This window comes from Podarcis vaucheri (assembly GCF_965113315.1).
Source record: "Podarcis vaucheri genome assembly, chromosome: 2".
NCBI classification, from domain to species: domain Eukaryota; kingdom Metazoa; phylum Chordata; class Lepidosauria; order Squamata; family Lacertidae; genus Podarcis; species Podarcis vaucheri.
Window position 1 is genome coordinate 22,759,250 of NC_138760.1, and position 21,415 is coordinate 22,780,664.

General features: G+C 45.2%; 1 protein-coding gene and 1 long non-coding RNA gene across 3 annotated transcripts in view; one reads left to right on the forward strand and one right to left on the reverse strand.

Moving 5' to 3' along the window:
* Window positions 1-10,178, reverse strand: part of MMD (monocyte to macrophage differentiation associated) — a 34,706-nt gene extending 24,528 nt beyond the window's left edge. Inside the window, exon 1 of one of the 2 annotated variants that reach the window (XM_082212867.1) lies at window positions 9,981-10,178. In XM_082212867.1, the coding sequence (XP_082068993.1) occupies window positions 9,981-10,060 (80 nt within the window). In that variant the 5' untranslated portion in view covers window positions 10,061-10,178. Of the gene's footprint in view, window positions 1-3,753; window positions 4,109-9,980 lie in introns of those variants that run through there. The other variant, XM_082212868.1, reaches the window with a different exon arrangement.
* LOC309526679 lies at window positions 4,872-12,990 on the forward strand. The gene is made up of 2 exons (XR_014216828.1): window positions 4,872-9,617; window positions 12,300-12,990. It is a non-coding gene; the product is annotated as an uncharacterized lncRNA (long non-coding RNA).
* Window positions 12,991-21,415: the final 8,425 nt, after the last annotated feature.

Sequence of the window (21,415 nt, forward strand, 5' to 3'; positions counted from 1 at the left end):
CCAGGAGGGACGCACAAAAGTGTAACTTTCAATTTTTTTCCCTCCCCCTTGCCGGGGAACCTCCAAGCTTTGGGGGTGGGGGGGGGGAGGAGGCAGCAAAGCGAGGGACTGAGGGACTCCTCCAACGACAAGGGTTGGGGAAGAAGAGAAAGGGCTATTCCGTTCCAGTCACGGGAGGGGAATATGTACTGGCCCAACTGGTGTGCGGTCTTCGGAAAGCGGGGTGCGGGAAGGAAGCCTAGGCTCGGGGTCCACCGACCTCGGCGGAGAAAGGCAACAACCGAAGCCTCCCGACGGTTTCGGGGGAGACGTTCAGAGCTTCCCTGGGAGTTTCTCAGCCTGCCTTTCGGAGGAAGAGGCGGAGGGGGCCTGGGGATGGCGGTGGCCTCGGCCTCGCCCTCCCTCCGTCCCTCTACCTTTGTAGTGGACGCGCAGGTTGTTCTGCGAGAGGCCGATGTAGCTGAATTTGTCCTTCGGGCTCCAGGAGCGCGGCAGCGGCGTCTCCTGCTCGTCCACGGCCGGGTAGAGCCGCTTGAGGCGCCGCTTGAGCTCCTTCTCCTGCTCGTTCAGGAGAACTCGCGCGAAGGCGAGGCGAGCAGGGGGGTTGGAAACAGATGGAGCCGATGACGAGCCGGCGCGTGCGTGCAGCGGCTGGCCTCGTAGGGAGCCGAGGGGCGGGGCTTCCTTTCTGAAGGAGCTGAGGGTGGGGGTCCTCCGGCGCCTTCGGCGAAACGGCGCCGGCCCAGAGCGCTTCTAGGAGGCTGCCTTTGTGCGCGACGTAAAGCCCTCTTTCCCTCCCTCCAGCCCCGTGTCACCTGTGGAAAAGGGGGCTGGATCCAGTGACGCAACTCGGAAAACTGTTAGGGAAGCCAGAGCAGGAAAGTGAGTGGGGGGCGGCGTCGCCGCTTTAACCCACGTTTCCTTTTTGAAAGAGAAACTTAAGTCAGTGTTTCCCAACCTTTTTTGGACTTGCCCGCCTCCCTCCAGGCAACATCTCGCGGCACACCAGGCAACATCTCGCGGCACACTAGTGTGCCGCGGAACACCGGTTGGGAAACACTGTTTTAATGATTTCCAAATTGTTTTTACATTCTTTGCTGCCCCTCTTTCCCAGTTCTAGACTGTAACATAGCCAAAACAAACAGATGAATCCTGTCTCACTGCAGAGTCAATCATTCAAAAGAGAGGAGAAAAATGCTGAAAATCCTCTCTAACAGCCATACGTGAAAGAGAAGCTTAGTTCAACCAACATGAGTATGACAAACACCGGATATATGAACTTTCACCCACTTCCAGAAGATGGAAAAACCTCATCTTTCACTGTGATCTATTTCCTTTCTAAAAGCAGAGCAGTATACTGTACTCACCTCTTCTCTCATTCATCAAATTCCTACCCACCTTTCGAAGAGAGAAAATTGTGCAAACAAAGACTTTGACTTGCATATAAAGTTTTAAGAGCCCAGTAAACAACAGCAATGTGCAGTACTGGATACCCACATTCTCTGAAAATCCCAGAACCCCAGCTCTTATTCTCAAAAAGTTTATCTTAACTCTATTTGCTTTACCCTTGTGGTAAAGCGGTAGGGGGTGTCATGAAAACCACAGATGAACAGGAAAATACAGAATCATGGGAAGAATTGGAGAGAAGCAAGAGCATGAAATTAGTGCAGGGGGTTGAATTTCAGATGCCTTTCATACCCAGCCTTGGGCCAGGAACACTTGCCTCCCAAAGATCAGTGCTAACATTCTCAGGAAGAATGGCAGTAAAGGCGGTACAGTACTATAAGACTACTCTGAGCAAACATTAGTTGAATATGACCCAATAGGTCAAGTCAAGTGTTATATCTGGGGTAAATGTGTTGTTGCTTCAAGGGATTAATCTTGGAGGTGACTTCTTTCTGGTCAGATGCATGAAAACAACCTTCCTGCTTTGCTCATACAAGAACAATGCATGTTACTACAGTGCAGGAATGCACAATCAAATTCCACTGGCTTTTGCAAGCAAATATGTGAGATTTTCCCCGCCTCTAGAAAATAAAAGAATTTTGTCAGAGCATCCCCACTTTAAGAATGTGATTTTAAGTGTGACTTTCTGAACAGTGCAATATGGGGAAGAGCCCTGGGAGAGTTAAAAGGATCTGTACCCCATCAATGAAGGTACAACAGGAACATGAAGGAGATGCAAAATGAAACAGAAAATTCACTACATTATAAACTACAATAAGATCTCTCTTAAGGAAAATTTAAATGAAAAGCAGCTCATTTTCCAAAGAACAGCTCTACAGTTCCTGCAAAACATGCAACCCTTTCCACACCATCTTGGAGAAGTCGTATTTGAATTATCCAATTCCAGTGCTCTCTCTCACTATTGATTTTCACACAGCACACATAATCCTAAACCTGTTTGTACTCAGACAGTCCTACTCAGCTGCTCTTTTGCACAAAGACTGTTATGAGAATGTTATATAGATGGAGACCAAAGCATTTTCCAAGACAAGAAATATCAAATCTGTATCAACTACAGAACTTCCTACTGATTTCTTGAGAATAAGCCAAGGCCCTCATGGGTGTCCAAGCAAACGAGTCAAAGAAACAGGAAACAAAGGATTGCATGCTACACCCTTTTACTTCACATCAACCAAAGTAAACTACCAGCACCTCCTCTGGTGCCACATACACACATTACTTCATTCACAGCACTCCCTCAGTTTTAACTCATTCATAATATTTACCACCACTCAATTCTGTTGTTGCAATCTCTATATGACCTGCACAACCACACCTTGCTTTGTTTAGGCAAGGTCTACCCTGTGTGGAATTAAGATCTGTGATAGTATCACAACAGGCTAAGGGACATAGGAGCCAACTTCTAGATGCCAAGGTTCCTTTGCCCCCCATAAAATATTTGAGGGGGGCCACCCCCCAAAAAGTTGCCATTGAGAATTGCCATTCAAATAGTGTATCATGCAATTATGGGATGCTTACCTGCCCCTCCCTCCCCAGCCCCAATATTTTATTTAAGTTTGCACCCTTGTAAGGGATAAACTAACCTAGGCGACAGCATTTTGGGGTTCTGCAAAAGCACCAGGGCAGTCTCTCCACATGCATGCACAGAAAAGGTGAGAAACTGTGGGGTGGGTGGGTGTGCAGGAGAAGAGGGTTCAATAGACTAGACTTACAGGCATGGCCAAACTTGGCCCTCCAGATGTTTTGGGACCACAATTCCCATCATCCCTGACCACTGGTCCTGTTAGCTAGGCATGGGAGTTGTCATCCCGAAACATCTGGAGGGCCAAGTTTGGTCATGCCTAGCACACAGCGGTTCTTAACCTGTGGGTCCCCAGATGTTGTTGGACTACAACTCCCATCATCCCTGAGCTCTGGCCTTGCTAGCTAGGAGTGATGGGAGATGTAGTTCAACAACATTTGGGGACCCACAGGTTGAGAAAGGCTGCGACTAGAGACAAGGAAGGTGGGTTTAACACCCCATGTTAAAAGTGTGGGGGTATCTTATCTGCATTAAGTGATCTGGATGCCCGTGCAAACGGGAGGAGACGATCGCGGGGGGGGGAGGGGATCCCCAAGAGCGGGCGGAGATCAAAGGCTTCGGAGGGAAATCCACTAGAAGAATCCGCCTCGTCCCTAAGCGGAGAAAAATATCATCCCGGGAAGAGAACCCTGAATATATATATCCCAAGAAATGAAATCTGTCGCTCGCCCACATACGCCCAGGCGCGCGCGCGCGCGCCTCACCTCCTGAATTTCTCCTGGAGGCGCCGCATGGGGGTCCAGCGCAGCCGCCTCACGTCGAGCCAGGCGAGCTGGGGGTCGGCACGGGGGGCTCCCGGCGGCTCCTGAGGCGGCGAGGGCCGGAGTCCGGGCCCTCATTGGCTTGCCAGCCCCAAGCGGAGGTAGCTGGAGGAGGCGAGGCGAGGCGAGGCGAAGCCAGGCCCGGGGCTGCTGCTGCTGCCGTTGCCTTGGGGTCGCGCGCGCGGAGTCGAGAGAAGCAGCCGGCCGGCGGCGGCGGGGCTCCCGCTTTTTAAAGCGGCGCCGTCGGCTCTCGCGCCGCGCGCTCCGGCCCTCGGCTCGGACCCGCCCCGCCCCCCCCCCGCGCCGGTTGTCAGTTCAGTCGGGTGCCGAGGCCAGGTCGGGAAGCCCCGCCCACGCCCGACCGCCGGAGACGCCGATTGGTTGGGAAAGAAGAAGTGGGTGGGAGGGGGAGAGGGAGAAGGGAGGGAAGCGGCGGGAGAACAATGGGCGGTTGGCGGGGAGCGCGCGCGCGCGCGGTGGGCGGGAAAAGGGAGGCGGCGGGCGGTGAGGTAAAAAGGAGGCTGGTTCGATTTGAACGCGGTTTAGAAGCGGGGGCGAGGATGAGGGAGGGCAGCGGCTGCCTCTCCTCTCAAAGGGGAATCCTCCTCAGAAAGGGAAGGAGTCCTCTGGCTGCCTGAGTTTATTTTCATCCATTTTTTTCTAGAAATAAAACTCAGGACTCCAAACTTGTTGAGCTCTTTCTCTCTTTTTAAAGGAAACTCTAAAGTCGTTCATCTTCTTTTTTTTAGGCAATCGACCTCAACATCAGAATCAAAAGAATCTTTTTTTAAAAAACCCTGTTATTAAATAAACATTACATACAATAAAAAACCCCACAAACTAATCTTACGTAAAAATTCCTTCCAGTAGCACCTTAAAGACCAACTAAGTTAGTTCTTGGTATGAGCTTTCGTGTGCATGCACACTTCTTCAGATAAAGTTTAATATGTGGACACAAAAGCTCATACCAAGAACTAACTTAGTTGGTCTTTAAGGTGCTACTGGAAGGATTTTTTTTATTTTGACTATGGCAGACCAACACGGCTACCTATCTGTAATCTTACGTAGTTATTACAGTATACATAATCAAGTTGTCAAGCATCTGGAATAAATGGGAATTATATAAAAGAAATAAAAAGAGAGAAGAAAAATGCACAATAAAACCGAAAAATTAACAAAACAAACTACCTATCAAACAAAAAGCAGTATTTAGTTAATTCAAACCAGTACCAGTGTATAATCAGAAGAATCTTTATTTGCATCAGCCACTAGCCATAGGAATAAAATAAAAATGTACTGAAAATAGAGGTTAAAAACATAATTAAAGAAAATATATTTTAGGAGTTTACAACCATAATCAAATATAGATCTTATTCTCATCACCCCCCACATTAAAAAACCTTGCAGTTTTTGCTGTCACTTGATCATCTTGCTAAAAGAAAGGACACAGTAGCAATGGTTGAGCACCCCCAGCATGGGCAATAATAAAGGGGTAATAACCTCACTCCTCAGAGCTTTATAAATAGAGTGCAAGCTAGAAGGACACGAGCCACTGACTCAATACTACCATCTCCACAGGGACCTCAACATCCCGGACGCTGTGGCCTATTTTCCAAAAGTTCCCCCAGACGCCAGTTAAATCCCTGACGTGTCCAGAAAATTCAGCACTTGTAGCAACCCCCTAGGGGGCTTGTTGCGTTCCCTTCTATGAAAACAGGGACATCTTATTCCTTAATAATAAAAACAGACTTTGTTTCACCTGGGTCAAAGAACCAGTTTGGCACCCTAATAAAAATCATAATTATTATTATTCTATTACCCTGCCCATCTGACTGGGTTGCCCCAGCCACTCTGAGCAGCTTCCCGCATAATAAACATTAAACAATTTCCCTATACAGGCCTGCCTTCCCGTGTCTTCTAAAGGCTGCATAGTTAATTATCTCTTTGGCTCGGGGGGCCAGATAACTGCTATCCCCTCCAACATTTCTCCAATGAAAACAGGGACGTCCTAAGGAAAAGCGGGACATTCTGGGATCAAATCAGAAACCGGGACGGCTTCTCTAAATCTGGGACTGGCCTTGGAAAAGAGGGACCCTTGGAGGGAGCTGTTCTCTTCTGACCTTCCATGGTTGAAAATGGGGACGGTTCTTGAGGGCTGCCTCAAGTCATTGACCCAAACACAAAGAAGCACCTCTAAAGACCCCCCCAAAAAGAAAGAGCTATTACGTCCAAAAGACATATCTCTCGAGGGCCTTTCTGTGCCAATCCTGTTCTCATCCGGCTCAGCGCGTCTCCCTCAAGAGAGATGCTCCACTGGTAATTCTCACATTGGGTGCTTGAAGAAAAAGAGAACGGTGTGATGCAACACACTTGCTCTTCTCCGTAGAAGAGGCTGCCCTGTGCTTGTCTTCATGAATCACTGTTCTGGACCTTCAACCTCTGCCAGGATCCAGTGGTTTTGGCATGCTATTGGGTTGTTTAAGTTGGAGATAAAGCAGGACCACAAACTGGCTTCAGTATTGCGTCTCTACATGAGTCGCCAGCTTGGGCTTACCTCTTTTCGGTCAGGATTCACGCTTAGACACCCACAGCTGTCGCTAACATGGAAAACACGGCATTATGCATTGCTGAATCCTTTCTCTGCCTATCAGTAACAATTTCTAATGGCTGAGCTGCCCCGACTTGTGAAATAGGTGTGTTGGTAAAGTGACCATAGAAATTCTTTTGAGCCTCTGCTGAAGAAGAGGTCGCAGAATTGCAGCCTAGAATTGCAAGCGGTGAGGGAGAAAGAGGTAGGAGTTTAGGATGCTGGTCAGCTGGCAGGTCAGATGCTGCAGAAGCTGTGGTCTCTACCACCAGCCAGATCCTAATAGATGTTCTTCCAGTTGCATGAGAGTCACTGATTTGCAAACAGAAGAATGTTTGAAAGAACTAACAGCATGAGAACCCAGTTGCATGGATCTTTATCATATAACTGGGACGTGGGTGGTGCTGTGGTCTAAACACTGAGCCTCTTGGGCTTGCCGATCAGAAGGTCAGCAGTTCGAATCCCCACAACCGGGTGAGCTCCAATTGTTTGGTCCCAGCTCCTGCCTACCTAGCAGTTCAAAAGCACACAGTGCAAGTAGATAAATAGGTACCACTCTGGCGGGAAGGTAAACGGCGTTTCGGTGTTCTGCTCTGGTTTTGCCAGAAGTGGCGTAGTCATGCTGGCCACATGACCTGGAAAAACTGTCTGCGGAAGTGGACAAATGCCTGCTCCCTCGGCCTGTAAAGCGAGATGAGCGCCACAACCCCAGAGTCTTTCGCGACTGGACTTAATTGTTAGGGGTCCCTTTGCCTTTATCATATAACTGGCATCCTTCATGGTTTCCATTTATGTCTGAAAAACTCTTGGAATCAAACACTGCCCTCCTAGCTGAGTCATTTGAACATTCAGTTGTGAGGGAGCTGCTCTGCGATTGTTAGCCAAAGTAGCAACTTCTAATCATGTTTTATGCGTCACTACTATTGTTTCGAAACACATTTATTTCTCTTTTCCTCTTAAAGCTCATAATTTCTTTTCCATGTGAGGCACAGCTAAATACAGTTCACTTTGTCCTACAAAGTACATAGCCTTGCAGTTGAAACCAAGCAGAAGTGTCCTTTTAAAGAAAAAGAATTACCAGGCTGGCAAGCAAACTGAATTTCCGTCAAATGACAGCAGAAAGACAGCACCCCCTGCTTGGCCCTTTGTGTGTAACTCAGGCTTAAAAACAAAGGCAGTATTCAAAGCACATCAACTGCAGCTGGACATAAAGAAGCAAGTTTTGTTATCAAAGAGGTGTTATGCGGAAGAAGAATGCAAGAACAAAAAGGAATTGCGTTTAAAAAGACTAGCAATAGCAAAATGATAGCAAAGAGGGAAATGATTGATGAGGAAAGTATCATGAATGATTGTTGTCAACCCGCATTGTTGCCAAGCACCCCAAAAGTATAGATCAGAATAACATCCTTTAAGTCTGCAGTTTAAAAAAACAAATAGGAGCACTTAGATGTATTCAAGCCAGCTTGCTCCACATTCCCAAAGCCCCAGTTCACATTGTCCCATTATTTTGGCTCGGACTGACAGCTTGATCCTATGAATGTGAGACTTGCAAAGGAGTAATGCTGTGCCAGTCACTGAAGCAGTGCAAACTAACACTGATTCAGACATTACGTTTTTAAGTACACACCTAAGCTTTAAGTGCGCATCTAAAAATATAGTACAAATGAGACACATGTGTTTGGGAAACACAAATCATGGCCATGTGTAAGTGAGTCAGGATTGGCTGCAGATCCCTTTCTCGGGGTAGAATTAGACACCAGGGGGATAGCTATACCTGTGCCTAGTTCTTGTTCACCTAATGAAAAAAGAAATTCCCTGTGTAATGAGATCCCATTAAATTGTGGGGTTCACCCAGACCCTATTCCAGGCTTCCTCAAACTCAGCCCTCCAGATATTTTGAGACTATAATTCCCATCATCCCTGATTCCTTGTCCTGCTAGCTAGGGATCATGAGAGTTGTAGGCCAAAAGCATCTGGAGGGCAGAGGTTGAGAAAGCCTGCCCTATTCCATTTCACTGGCTCCCACTAGCAGGGGCAAGGAAACTTACAGCATGATGTCACATTGTGCAGAAAGTTGGACCAGATCTTTGGGGGACAGGGTATAGATATGCCACTTTTGGCTGTAACCTGGGTTCTACCTACCATTCAGTGGGCCTGTTGCCAAATAAAGCATAGAACATCCTTCATCATCACTGGTAGGGGTCAAGTACTAGCATGCCATCCTCACTACTTTTCTGCTGCAGGAACATAAAGGGTCAAACTCTGGAGTCAACCCATAACAAACAAACAATGAAATCATACTCAAAGTAGTCTCATAGAAATCAGTGGGTTGTCCATTATATCTAACCTATATTTATATCAGTGGCTTACAACAAAATATTTTCAAAAATTACAATATATAAGTAACTCTTGAATGTGTTTATGGCAATCTCTTCTAATCTCCGGCTGCTGCTATTATGTTCCAGGCTTTTCCTTCTAAGGGGAGGTTATAGTAGATGCTGTAAGTGGGAAGCTTTAAATGCAAGAAATGCCAGTTTGAATTGTCTGTTGAATATAACCCATGCTATCTCTTCCTGGCTTCCTGGCTTTACTATTTCTTTTCTAGGTATTTAAATATTTGGATTACACCAAAAATCAAAAAGCACAAACTGAATAACAGACCCATATATCTGTTGGATTGCCATTTTCTTCCTGAATAGCGTGGTAACATAGTGTATATATAATCATAGGTGGTGCCTTCTGAAGGCTATTTAGTAAATTTAGGGAGCTGCCATTAAAAACTAAACTTGCATCATTCCTGGTAGAGACTCAAATTACAAAATGCAACTTCTCATCATTGCCAATATCTGTTCCAGCAGCAACTCACCAGGGTGAATTTAACAAGCACAGATTATTTTCTTAGAAGAAGACTCCAGTGTTGTCATTTTAATCTCTGATATACAAAGGTTTCCTCTGCAGCAGCCCCCTACCCTCATGCGTATCACAGTCACTTTGAATTATATATGCATATTGTTCATTTTGAGAGACAGAAACCTAGCAGAGTGACAGGTCAGAAACGAGGTGCTTGCAGTTCTTCTAACAGCTGCCTTTTCAATTTTCATTTTATAACCAAATCAAATCCTTCATACCACAGATTGCTCAAGCCAAATGACAGGAATCTCAACCAAGGCAAAAAAGGACATACTCGAAAGCTTCCAGTGCTGTGAGCCAACACTACATGGTAAGTCTAAAGGTTAGTACTAGCAGTGAGTAAGTCCCTGCACAGAAACATTTGATAACAATATAGATCTGTAAATTCATGCAGAAGCCCCGGTGGTGCTGTCATAATGACCACACACATTCCATGGCTCAGTCGAAACACGGCTCAACCGAAATCAGTCAGACATAAGATTATGCATAAAAAACTTACAAATCTCGGAGCAAACATTGGGATAGGGGTGGAGAATGGAAGCAAGATCAGTCAACTTTTGATGTAGCAGATGGTGAGTGCTAGCTTCAATGAGCGCAGCATGGAACTGCTGCTGCTAAGTTCAGAGGCAGATGTTACTTGCTAGTTCTGACTTGTTGCCCAGAGAATACTCACTTTTCTGGGGTTTTTGTAGTCTCAAATGAATCCTTGTTGGTCAAAGATTTCCCTTTTTTGCCCCATGAGCTGTTGGACATTCTTTAACACCAAAGTCCTCCTAAGTAACAGAAGAGTAATCAGACAGGAATTCTGGCTTCCTCCTGGTGTATGTTGATTTAGTTTGTTCAGTCTTCTTGAAGAGTGAGAATGGGGGGGGGGGGAGTTGGGATTGGCATACTTAAAAACTAGTCCGCCCACCACATGGGTATGGAGTAAGAGATTAGCAAGTCTTACTCATGCTGTTTGGGCAAGTAGTAGTCTTGCAGAATTTCAGAACAGAGCTTTTGTTTACAAAGTATGATGGAGAATGACCTAGAGAGCAAAGGTTGGCCTTTCCCCCCAGCCAAATAACGTGAAGCCCAAATACCTGCCAAAACGAAGCATACAAATGTGTTGTTTCTTTCAGGTGAAGCCAGTGGAATTGCTTTAAGTATTAGGCTGTGTACAAGCCATACATTTAAAGCACTCTGCCCCCAAGAATCTTGGAAACTGTAGTTTGCCTCTCACAGAGCTACAATTCCCAGCACCCTTAACAAGCTACAGTTCCCAGGATTTTGGGAGAGATGTACTCTAAATGTGCTTTAAATGTATGGTGTGTACACATATTGCGAGAAGCAAAGCTACAGGGAACCAGGCAGAGGGCCTTCTTGGTAGTGGCGCCCGCCCTGTGGAACGCCTTCCCATCAGATGTCAAAGAGATAAACAGAAGACATCTTAAGGCAGCCCTGTTCAGGGAAGTTTTTAATGTATGGCATATTAGCGTATTTTTGGTCTTTATGGAAACCGCCCAGAGTGGCTGGGGAAGCCCAGCCAGATAGGCGGGGTACAAATAAATTATTATTATTATTATTATTATTATTATTATTATTATTACACAGCCTTAGATGCTTTTACACATAGGCGTCAACTCCTAGGGGCAAAGGGGTCTTTGGAGCCCCCAATAAAATATTTGAGGGGCCAGGCCCCCCAAAGCTGATGAGCATTGCCATTCAAATGGTGTGCATGCACCACATCATGTGATCGATTAAGCGGGGTGGGGCTTACCTGCCCCCCCATATTTTATTTGAGTTGGTACCCCTGCTTGAGTTGGTACCCCTGCCAGCAATTTGCAGAGCTAAGACCATAGAAAGCCAATGCATACAAATCCTGCTTTTCCTTTCCTACTGCAAAGTAATCAAGAATGATTTAACACTTCATCCAGAGTCTGTGCAGAACAAAATTATTGGAGAAAGTTTCCATTGCATACTTTATGCTGTGCATCTTAAGGAAATCTTTCCCTCTCTGCCAACTTGTAAGGAAAGGTCATTGCATTAAATCTGTTAACTTTTAAGGTGCCACATGACTCTTTGCTGTTATTGCATTAAAGTAGATTTACAGAGGTTTATGATTGGCTTGCACAAGTTCTGATAAACTCAACTCCTGGCAGTTTTTCCAGACTAACAGATGTACTGAAGGGAGGACAACAGCTTGGCACAGATGCCCACTTGCTATAGAAGCAATTTTTCAGGCACCTTCTGCTGTATTGCTTGTTGTCAGCCTTGAATTTCAATGACATTGCAGAATTCATTGACTAATGTAATATTACCAATTTGTTTCTGGGAAAGACAAGATGGATCAGAGACTTGGCTTGTCTTCAACGATCAAGCTTTAAAATGTGTCAGGTTTATTTATTGTTTAAATGCTTGTCACAATTTCGGGACATGCTTTACATTTCATGATTAATTCCCAAGGTTTGGCACTGACATTGAGTAATCTATCCTGGGGCCTGACCCAAAACTAATTGAAATACTTGTCTTTTCATTAATCTTTGGAGTGATTTGTTTAAAGCAATCTGGTCAGCTCCTGTTCCCCATGTATCCTCTCCCATCTAGACAAAGGAGCTGTGCGAAGCCAAACCTCCAACAACCCAACTTTCAATGTCTGTTTGCAGTGCTGCAAATCTTGCATCCTGTCAACCCCCTAAACCATACCAGCAAGATCCCTGGGTCTTGTTGGGTCTTGTTGCATTGGCAGTGGAGCAAAGGTACTTGTCAACAGCGATTCAGCTGCTCACACCCTCTACCATCCCTGTTTCTGAGGCAACTATTGCAGTACCAGCCAGTTGAGATGCTGTGCTGGCAGCTGGCCAGTTTTTCCTTGGGGGTTCAGGTCCAGAATGTCATGCAGGGTGGTATTCTGGACTCATTTGATCTATTTAGCAAAATATAATAATTCACCTACTCAGCTGGGACCATCTGCCATTTTGACTCCACCTCTTCTGAAACTGTGTTTTGTTAGGAGCTATTCCACCAGGCTGCAGCAGAGGCTTTGGTGAGACAGTATGACATCCTTCATTAGCTCAACTGGGACCAGGAATATGGGAACTCAACTCAAAGGAGCAGGTGCTCAGCCTGGGAGTCATTTTGGACTCACAGCTGTCCATGGATGCGCAGGTCAATTCTGTGTCCAGGGCAGCTGTCTACCAGCTCCATCTGGTGCACAGGCTGAGACCTTACCTGTCCATGGACTGTCTTGCCAGAGTGGTGCATGCTCTAGTTATATCCCATTTGGACTACTGCAATGTGCTCTACATGGGGCTACCTTTGAAGGTGACCTGGAAACTACAACTAATCCAGAATGCGGCAGCTAGACTGGTGACTGGGAGCGGCCACCGAGATCACATAAAACTGGTCTTGAAAGACCTACATTGACTCCCAGTACGTTTCTGAGCACAATTCAAAGTGTTGGTGCTGACCTCTAAAGCCCTAAATGGCCTCGGCCCAGTATACCTGAAGGAGCGTCTCTACCCCCATCGTTCTACACGGACACTGAGGTCCAGCACCGAGGGCCTTCTGGCAGTTCCCTCACTGCGAGAAGCGAAGTTACAGGGAACCAGGCAGAGGGCCTTCTCGGTAGTGGCGCCCGCCCTGTGGAATGCCCTCCCATCAGATGTCAAAGAAATAAACAACTATCTGATGTTTAGAAGACATTAGAAGACATCTGAAGGCACCACTGTTTAGGGAAGTTTTTAATGACTGATGATTTAATGTGTTTTTAATCTCTTGTTGGAAGCCGCCCAGAGTGGCTGGGGAAACCCAGCCAGTTGGGCAAGGTATAAGTAATAAATTATTATTATTATTATTATTATTATTATTATCATCATCATCATCATCATCATCATCACCATCAACAACAACATCATTATTGAATCCCTACTCAGGCTTGAAGCTCACTGTGTAGTCTTGTGCAATGCACAGTATCTCAAATTTTAATCCTAGGGCTAAATAAATAAATAAATAAATAAATAAATAAAATCTTTATTGTCATTGCCCCCTTCGGGGACAACGAAATTACTTGACTGCTCCATAAAAACACTAATTAAACAATACAGTATAATACAGCAAAGGAGATTAGATGACTTTCAAAGTCCGGGCTTCCCATTCAGGGCCGAGATCGCTCTGGAGAAGAAGCTGTTCTTAAGACGGCTCGTTCTTGTCTTCATCGTCCTGTATCTCCGTCCCGACGGCAAGAGCTCGAAGAGACAGTGACCAGGATGCGATGGATCTTTTACTATGTCCAGTGCCTTCCTATGGCACCTTGTGGCATAAATCTGCTCTAAGGTGGAGAGTAGGCAGCCAACAATGCTCTCTGCTGCCTTAACAACCCTGCACAACCCCATCCTGTCCTGGGTAGTACAGCTTCCGTACCACACACATAAGCCATCTTATATATATAACGACCAATTCCTCCTTTCCTGCTTTGCCAGTTCAGGTGGGAGAGGTACAACCTGAAAGCTGAGAGTGATGGGGGAAACAGCCTTTCACTTTGGAGAGAGCCCTCTCATTCCCCATCAGTACTGGGAACATGGGGATAGCGTAGCTTTCTCTTGGAAGACATTAGTGCTTACCACCCATCATTTCACAACTGAAGAAAGGGACATGGTTGTTTTACACCAGCCTTACACCAACCTGGTGCCTTCTAGATGATCTAGACTGCAACTTTCATCAGCCCCAACCCGCAATCCAAAACCACTGGAGGGCACCACGTTGGTGAAGCCTGTCTCACATCAAAGACCTCTGCCTGGAATCAGTCTTCTCACACCCACCCTGTTCCATCTTGTTGAAGGCTGTTTGTTTGTTTGTTTTGGCAGGTTATGTTCTGTTAATAAACTGACCACAAACTTTTTTATTTTATCCTGTTTTATTTTCAACCTCCCCCCCCCCCGTCCAACTCAATTACATGGAACTTACTATCTAAAGAAGCATCCATATCCAACTTCATCTAGAAACTTGAGATTTTCTAGAGATTTAACCTCTTGCAAGTTGAAGCGGAAGCCTCAATACTGGGAATTCTAGTGGGCCAGGAGAACCAATTACATCACCTTAAACTCATGGGAGGTTATAAATACAAAATAGTGCATTTGTATGTATACTTTTTTTTAAAAGAAGAAAAGGCAGCTCCCACTCGCTAGATCTGCCCCAAAGGTAAAATGAGGACACCTTAAGCACAGTGGTTAATTAGGAACAGAACCATTCCCTATTGAGTGGCACCTGGACATGGTAAATTATAGAATGTATGTCAGTGCCTTTGTGAAATCAAAAACTAGTGTTCTAATCCTCACCCTCATCTCTGACCCATTTGCATGCCTAGCAACCAATTCACTTTGTGCTAAGGCAAGGGGCAAGGATTGCCAGGCTTAGCAGCAGTAGAAGCAAAGAGTCAACAATACATTTGAAAATACACAGGTGAGCAACCACCACCACGGGTACCACCTAGGGCTGTGTACACATGACCATTTACTCTGGCTCCAGTGCGCTCCCACTGCTGCCATTTTAATAATAATAATAATAATAATAATAATAATAATAATAATAATAATTTATTTATACCCCGCCCATCTGGCTGAGTTTCCCCAGCCATGCACACAATCCACCTCTATCCTGTACAGTGGTGCCTCGCAAGACGAAATTAATCCGTTTCGCGAGTGTCTTCGTCTAGCGGTTTTTTCATCTTGCGAAGCAACTCTATTAGCGGCTTAGCGGATTAGCGCTATTAGCGGTTTAGCGGCTATTAAAGGCTTAGCGGCTTAGCTGCTAAAAGGCTATTAGCGGCTTAGCGGCTTAGAAAAAGGGGGGGGAGCGAAAAAAAATCTCAAGACTCGCAGACATTTTCGTCTTGCGAAGCAAGCCCATAGGGAAATTCGTCCTGCGAAGCAACTCAAAAACGGAAAACCCTTTCGTCTAGCGGGTTTTCCGTCTTGCGAGGCATTCGTCTTGTGGGGCACCACTGTAGTTTCTTGAGAAAAACTGCTGTTTAATATAGGTAAAGGGACACCTGACCATTAGGTCCAGTCGTGACCGACTCTGGGGTTGCGGCGCTCATCTCACTTTATTGGCCAAGGGAGCCGGCGTACAGCTTCCGGGTCATATGGCCAGCATGACTAAGCTGCTTCTGGCGAACCAGAGCAGTGCATGGAAACGCCATTTACCTTCCCGCTGGAGCGGTACCTATTTATCTCATTGCACTTTGAGGTGCTTTCGAACTGCTAGGTGGGCAGGAGCAGGGACCGAGCAAAGGGAGCTCACCCCATCTTGGGGATTCGAACCGCCGACCTTCTGATCGGCAAGTCCTAGGCTCTGTGGTTTAACCCACAGCGCCACCCGCGTCCCTCGCTGTTTAATATATTTTCCCTCAAACCAGGTTCCATCCAATTTGAAAAGATAAGCCACATTGCCCTCACAGTTAAGCCGAGACGTGTACATTTAAGGCAGCCACTGTCCCTGTGCATATGGAAGCTTCATGAACAGGAGTTGAGTGGTGGGAGCTGCTTTGGATGAAGACACCCCACCCCCCAACTTTGGTGTGCACAACAGCATGCGAATGCAACTTGAAGCATAGCAGGGGGAGATGGCTTCACTGTGGTTGAAGCTGCTAATAGGTAAATGGCCTAAGATCTAGAGAAGCTGGAGCATGTCCTCCAAGATTTAAAAACGTTGCTGGATGTTACATTCATCGGACTGCAAGAATGCTGCGCAGCAGAACAGAATTGAAAGAGAAGAGGGCAAGGAGATAGTTGAGGAACGAGTGCAGATGAGGAAATGGCAGATGTGAGAATCTGAAGCGATGGAAGAAACAGCAACAAAGGAATGGAAAGATGGAGTTGGGTTGATACTTGCTCACCCCTTACCACCCCTTCTTTATGGCCACATTTCCAAACACATTCCCAGCATTGGTTGAACATTTTGCTGGTCGATTGTAAAATGTATTAACATTAAAGTCACTGTTCAATGACAAATCAGGACAAGGTGAGTCATTTCCTAAACGTTTATGCGTCTCTCTTGCTGCTTTATGTTTCATATGCTTCGTTCTTTTGGCTCATGTCTGCAGTTGTCTTAAATCACATTGGCTTACTTTTCCAGTTCCTTTTCGAAAGACTTTAGTGTGCTTTCATGAGTTACACACTTGCCTGAAGATATGAGCAAATGAAGCCTGAGTTATGTGGCATGGAAGACTTGAAAGGACAGTAATATTATTATCTCTCTTGGACAAGAAAAGAGGAGCAGGAAACCACTGACTCTACCCAGATACAACCAAATTGAGTGCTGCCTAATGACTAAATCGTGCTGACTGTGCTCTTTGCTGTGGAGCCAGACCTGAGCAAAGACTAGCTTCACCTGGTCCACTGCCAAGCCTCTTGGAAAGGCCGTGATTGGCCAATTCCAATTTAGATTTCGGTGGGAAATCTCATTGACTCCTCCGCCTGGCTGAGGCCAATGATGGAGTCAACTGGCCATGCAGGAAGGAATCCTTGCCAACCATGGTTCTTCCATGTCCTCAGTGGGCTGCAATCACTGCTGCCACCAAAAATTGTAAGGTGGGCCACCCCACCTTGGCTCCTCCTGGTCCTGTGTCTTATCTCCTATTGCCATTCTCTCTCCCAGTTTTCCTTTTCCTCTGAAGAAAAAGAAGAAAAGCAGTTCTTGCAGGTTTGATGCAGCTGCTGGCTGAGCACAGCATTGATCTGCTGCTCTTTTCGTGTCTCCAGGAAATCTCAAACTCTAGTATGGTTTTGCACTTTTTAAAAAAGTTCAGAGTGTTGTTGTTGTTTTAAACCAATAAAGGTGATGAAAGAATGGATCCGTGTTAGTTCAGATCTTTTAGAAATGAAGAGAGGCAAACAAAGAGCTTAAAGCATTATGAAAGGGCATGACAAATGATTGATCCAGCATTTCATTCATTAGAATGTACTCCTGTCATTTCAGTTGCCAAGCTGGGCTCACACAATGGTTGAAGAATTCATTACGATGCACTTTACTTTATTGGTAACATTTGTATGTTGCTTCATAGTAAAGTTTTCTAGGCAGCTTCAATATCAAAACATTTAAATTCAAAACAAAACATAAACCTATAAACTCAAAAGCAACATAAATATAAGAAAACAAAACTCATTGCAACCCCAAAGTTAAAACACAGGTTTAAGAACTGGAAGGACAAGTTATTTAAAAGCCTTGGGTGAAGAGAAATATGAAAAGGCCATAAGGATAGTGCTGCTGCTGCTGCTGCTGCTGCTGCTAATAATAATAATAATAATAATAATAATAATAATAATAATAATAATAATAATAATAATTCAGTGTGCTTTTAGTGTTCAATTTACGTTCGTGATTCTGCTGTTGTATGCTTTTAATCTGACTGCTGTTTTTAACTGTCTACCTTTTATTTTATTTGTAATCCACTTTTTTAACAGAAGAGTGAGATATAAATAATAAAAAATTCATATCCACCCCCCCACTTCCTCCAAGGGCTCAGGACGGTATACTTGGATTTCTGACCCTCACCTCCCATGTGGTAGTGATTGGTCCAAGGTCACTCTGTGAACTTCATGGCTGAGAGGGGATTCTGACATGGGTCTAATCCATCTCTAACCATGCCCTGCAGATGAGACAGTGGCTCCTGGTGTGACCAGGTGGCTGATCAAATTAGAGAAGTAAGTGCAGGCAGTTCCAGTTGGGGCATTCAGATAGCAGCCCACAATCTTCCTGGTCTAGGAAATCAGGTAACCCTTGAAAACCAATCAGATTCCACCAGCTGATATAAAGATTCCCAAGATCCACTACCTTTCCTCAGTTTGGGCAATATCACTGAGACAGGACACCAAGTCTTCCAGGGCCACCAGATTATTGTCCTTCACCCTTTGCTGGCTGCCTCTTGCCTAAAGTACTCTCCTATCTCTTGAGCAACATCAACACAAGCTGCTCTGTGCACAATGGTACTTCTATTACAACCTGAGATGCTTAATCAATCCAACAAACTCAGCTTCCTCAATATTCTTAAAAATGTCCAGCACCCTGACCCTTTGTAAGCCAGATGAAGGCAACAACATTTTTACCAAGTAAATACTGACAAAATACTGATCCTAGCACTGATTTCATGTACACACTACACTGACATATGCATTATAGCGCTTAGGAACCAGGAAGTTCCTCTTTGAATCTCTGCTGTAAACTTACTAGGTGACATTAGGTAAGCCACTCTGTCTGCTTCATTATTACAATTTTGTTATTATGCAGTCCTATCCTCCTATTATGGAGGATAGGACTCGAACCAATGGCTTCAAGTTACAAGAAAGGAGAGTCTGACCAAACATCAGGAAGAACTTTCTGACAGTGAGATCTGTTTGATAGTGGAATGGTCTCCCTTGGGTGATGGTGGACCCCTCTTTCCATTTCTGGGCTAATAGCATCTGTGTGACTGTCGTCATGTATGTAAAAAGTATTTTCTACTGCTGCACATAAATCTAGTTTAAACACATCCATTTTGGGCTTGCATGGCAAACCGTAGTGTTGAGATTTCTCACTGGGATGACTGAAAGCCTTAACCTGTTGGAACCCCAAGCATCTGCTAAGTCAGCCATCCCCAGCCTGTTCTCCTTCAGATGTTTAGGAACTTGTTTTCTCCTGCTCTGGAAGGTAGGACTCGAACCAGTGGCTTCAAGCTCCAAGAAGAGAGAGTCCGAGTAAACATCAGGGAAAACCTTCTGGCCGTAAGAGCTGTTCGTCGGTAGAACCGTCTCCCTCTGGAGGTTGTGAACTCTCCTTCCTTCCAACTCTACAGTTCTGTGATTCTGTGATTCTGTGTTCTACACATGAAGGATAATTGAGGCAATGAATAAGTTAATAGAGTGAATGGATCAATAAAACCTCATGAGGATGCAGAATTTGCCTCTTCAGGAGAAACCATTTCTTGCTGTGACGGTTTTCTACTTACAGAGGGTTGTGTGTGTTTAATGTATGGGACATTTATAAATGTGATTCTCTTACCTGTAGGGTGAAATGGTCCATTCAACTACATCATACATGGCCCCCTTCACTTGCCTGTTTGTATAGAACAGGCCGTAGATAATGCTAGGGAATTATGTATTGTAACTCTTCATAAATTATCATAATTATCTAGTTATTTGTATGCTGCTTTCCTTGTTCCCCAATTTCTGTATTTACAAATAAAATATTATAAAATTGATAGTGTATTTTGCGGTTTTATATTTTGATTTTATTCTGTGAACTGCCCTGAGACCTCCTAGTTTGTTGTTGTTGTTTAGTCGTGTCCGACTCTTCGTGACATCATGGACCAGAGCACGCCAGGCACGCCAGTCTTCCACTGCCCCCCGCAGTTTGGTCAAACTCATGCTGGTAGCTTTGAGAACACTGTCCAACCATCTCGTCCTCTGTCGCCCCCTTCTCCTTGTGCCCTCAATCTTTCCCAACATCAGGGTCTTTTCCAGGGAGTCTTCTCTTCTCATGAGGTGGCCAAAGTACTGGAGCCTCAGCTTCAGGATCTGTCCTTCCAGTGAGCACTCAGGGCTGATTTCCTTAAGAATGGAGAGGTTTGATCTTCTTGCAGTCCATGGGACTCTCAAGAGTCTCCTCCAGCATCAATTCTTTGGCGATCAGGCTTCTTTATGTTGCTCACTTCCATACATCACTACTGGGAAAACCATAGCTTTTACTATACGGACCTTTGTTGGCAAGGTGATGTCTCTACTTTACTCCTCGTTTACTCCTCCTAGTTTAGGGCAGCATATAAAGTCAATAAATAATAATAGTAATCTAAACAAGACTTAATCCTTCAGCACTACCCCATATTCCTGCATTGCACCAGAACAGTGTTTCCCAAAGTTGGGTCTCCAGCTGTTTTTGGACTACAATTCCCATCATCCCTAGTTAGCAAGACCAGTGGCCAGAGGTGATGGGAACTGTAGTCCAAAAGCAGTTGGAGACCCAAGTTTGGGAAGCACTGGATAACCCTTGGTGTCTCTTCTCATTCTACTACAATTCTAGGATTTTATGAACCTCTCACTGCTCAAGAAACTGGGGAAAGCATAACAGTTCTTAGAATTGCAGCTGTGTACATCCTGTGCCTGTCTATAAAGCACTGGGAATCCTCTGGTGCAGCTGTTCTCAACCTGTGGGTCCCCATATGTATTGAACTACAACTCCCATCACCCTTAGCTAGCAAGGCGAGAGTTCAGGGATGATGGGAGTTGTAGTCCAACAACATCTGGGGACCAGCAGGTTGAGAACCGCTGCCTGGTGTAAGCAGTCAGATCACTCTGGCTTTGAAAACAAAAGAGACTCTGCAAGTGCATTTAGAACATCACCATCATGTCTTCTGTGATATGCAACTTATTTCCATTCATTATTTCTTTTTCTTTTTTTAAAAAAAGAATGTTCGGAATGACTCAGAGATAAGCTGTTCGGCTTCTAAGATGTAAAAGCTCTGTTCCGAAGATATTTCCCCCTCTTCTAAACTGATGGGCCCCTTTATCAGGAATGGTTGAGAAGGTCCTGGTGTTTGTCACTGTATCTGTTTGCTTATGCAAGCCCCCATCAATAATGTATCTGACTTTGTTTCCATTTTAGAAGCCTGTTACAAAGGGTTGTTAGACATAGCTCACTTGCTCGTCTGCTTTCCACAGCTGTCCATTTGGTTATCTTGTTTACCAGGGCAATTTCTGCCTAAGAGATTATTTTTGCTTGGCTTTTGTAGGAAGGATTCAAGGTGGTGGGGGGGAGGAGAGATCCCACACTACAGTGGTACCTCGGGTTACATACGCTTCAGGTTACATACGCTTCAGGTTACAGACTCCGCTAACCCAGAAATAGTACCTCGGGTTAAGAACTTTGCTTCAGGATGAGAACAGAAATCGTGGTCTGGGGGCGTGGTGGCAACAGGAGGCCCCATTAGCTAAAGTGGTGCTTCAGGTTAAGAACAGTTTCAGGTTAAGAACGGACCTCCAGTACGCATTAAGTTCTTAACCCGAGGTACCACTGTAATTGTCTTTTTGGACTGTGGTGGTAGAGCACACATTTGCTTCTAAGTGGGGCTGTTCATTTGCAAAAAAGGGTTGTATATAT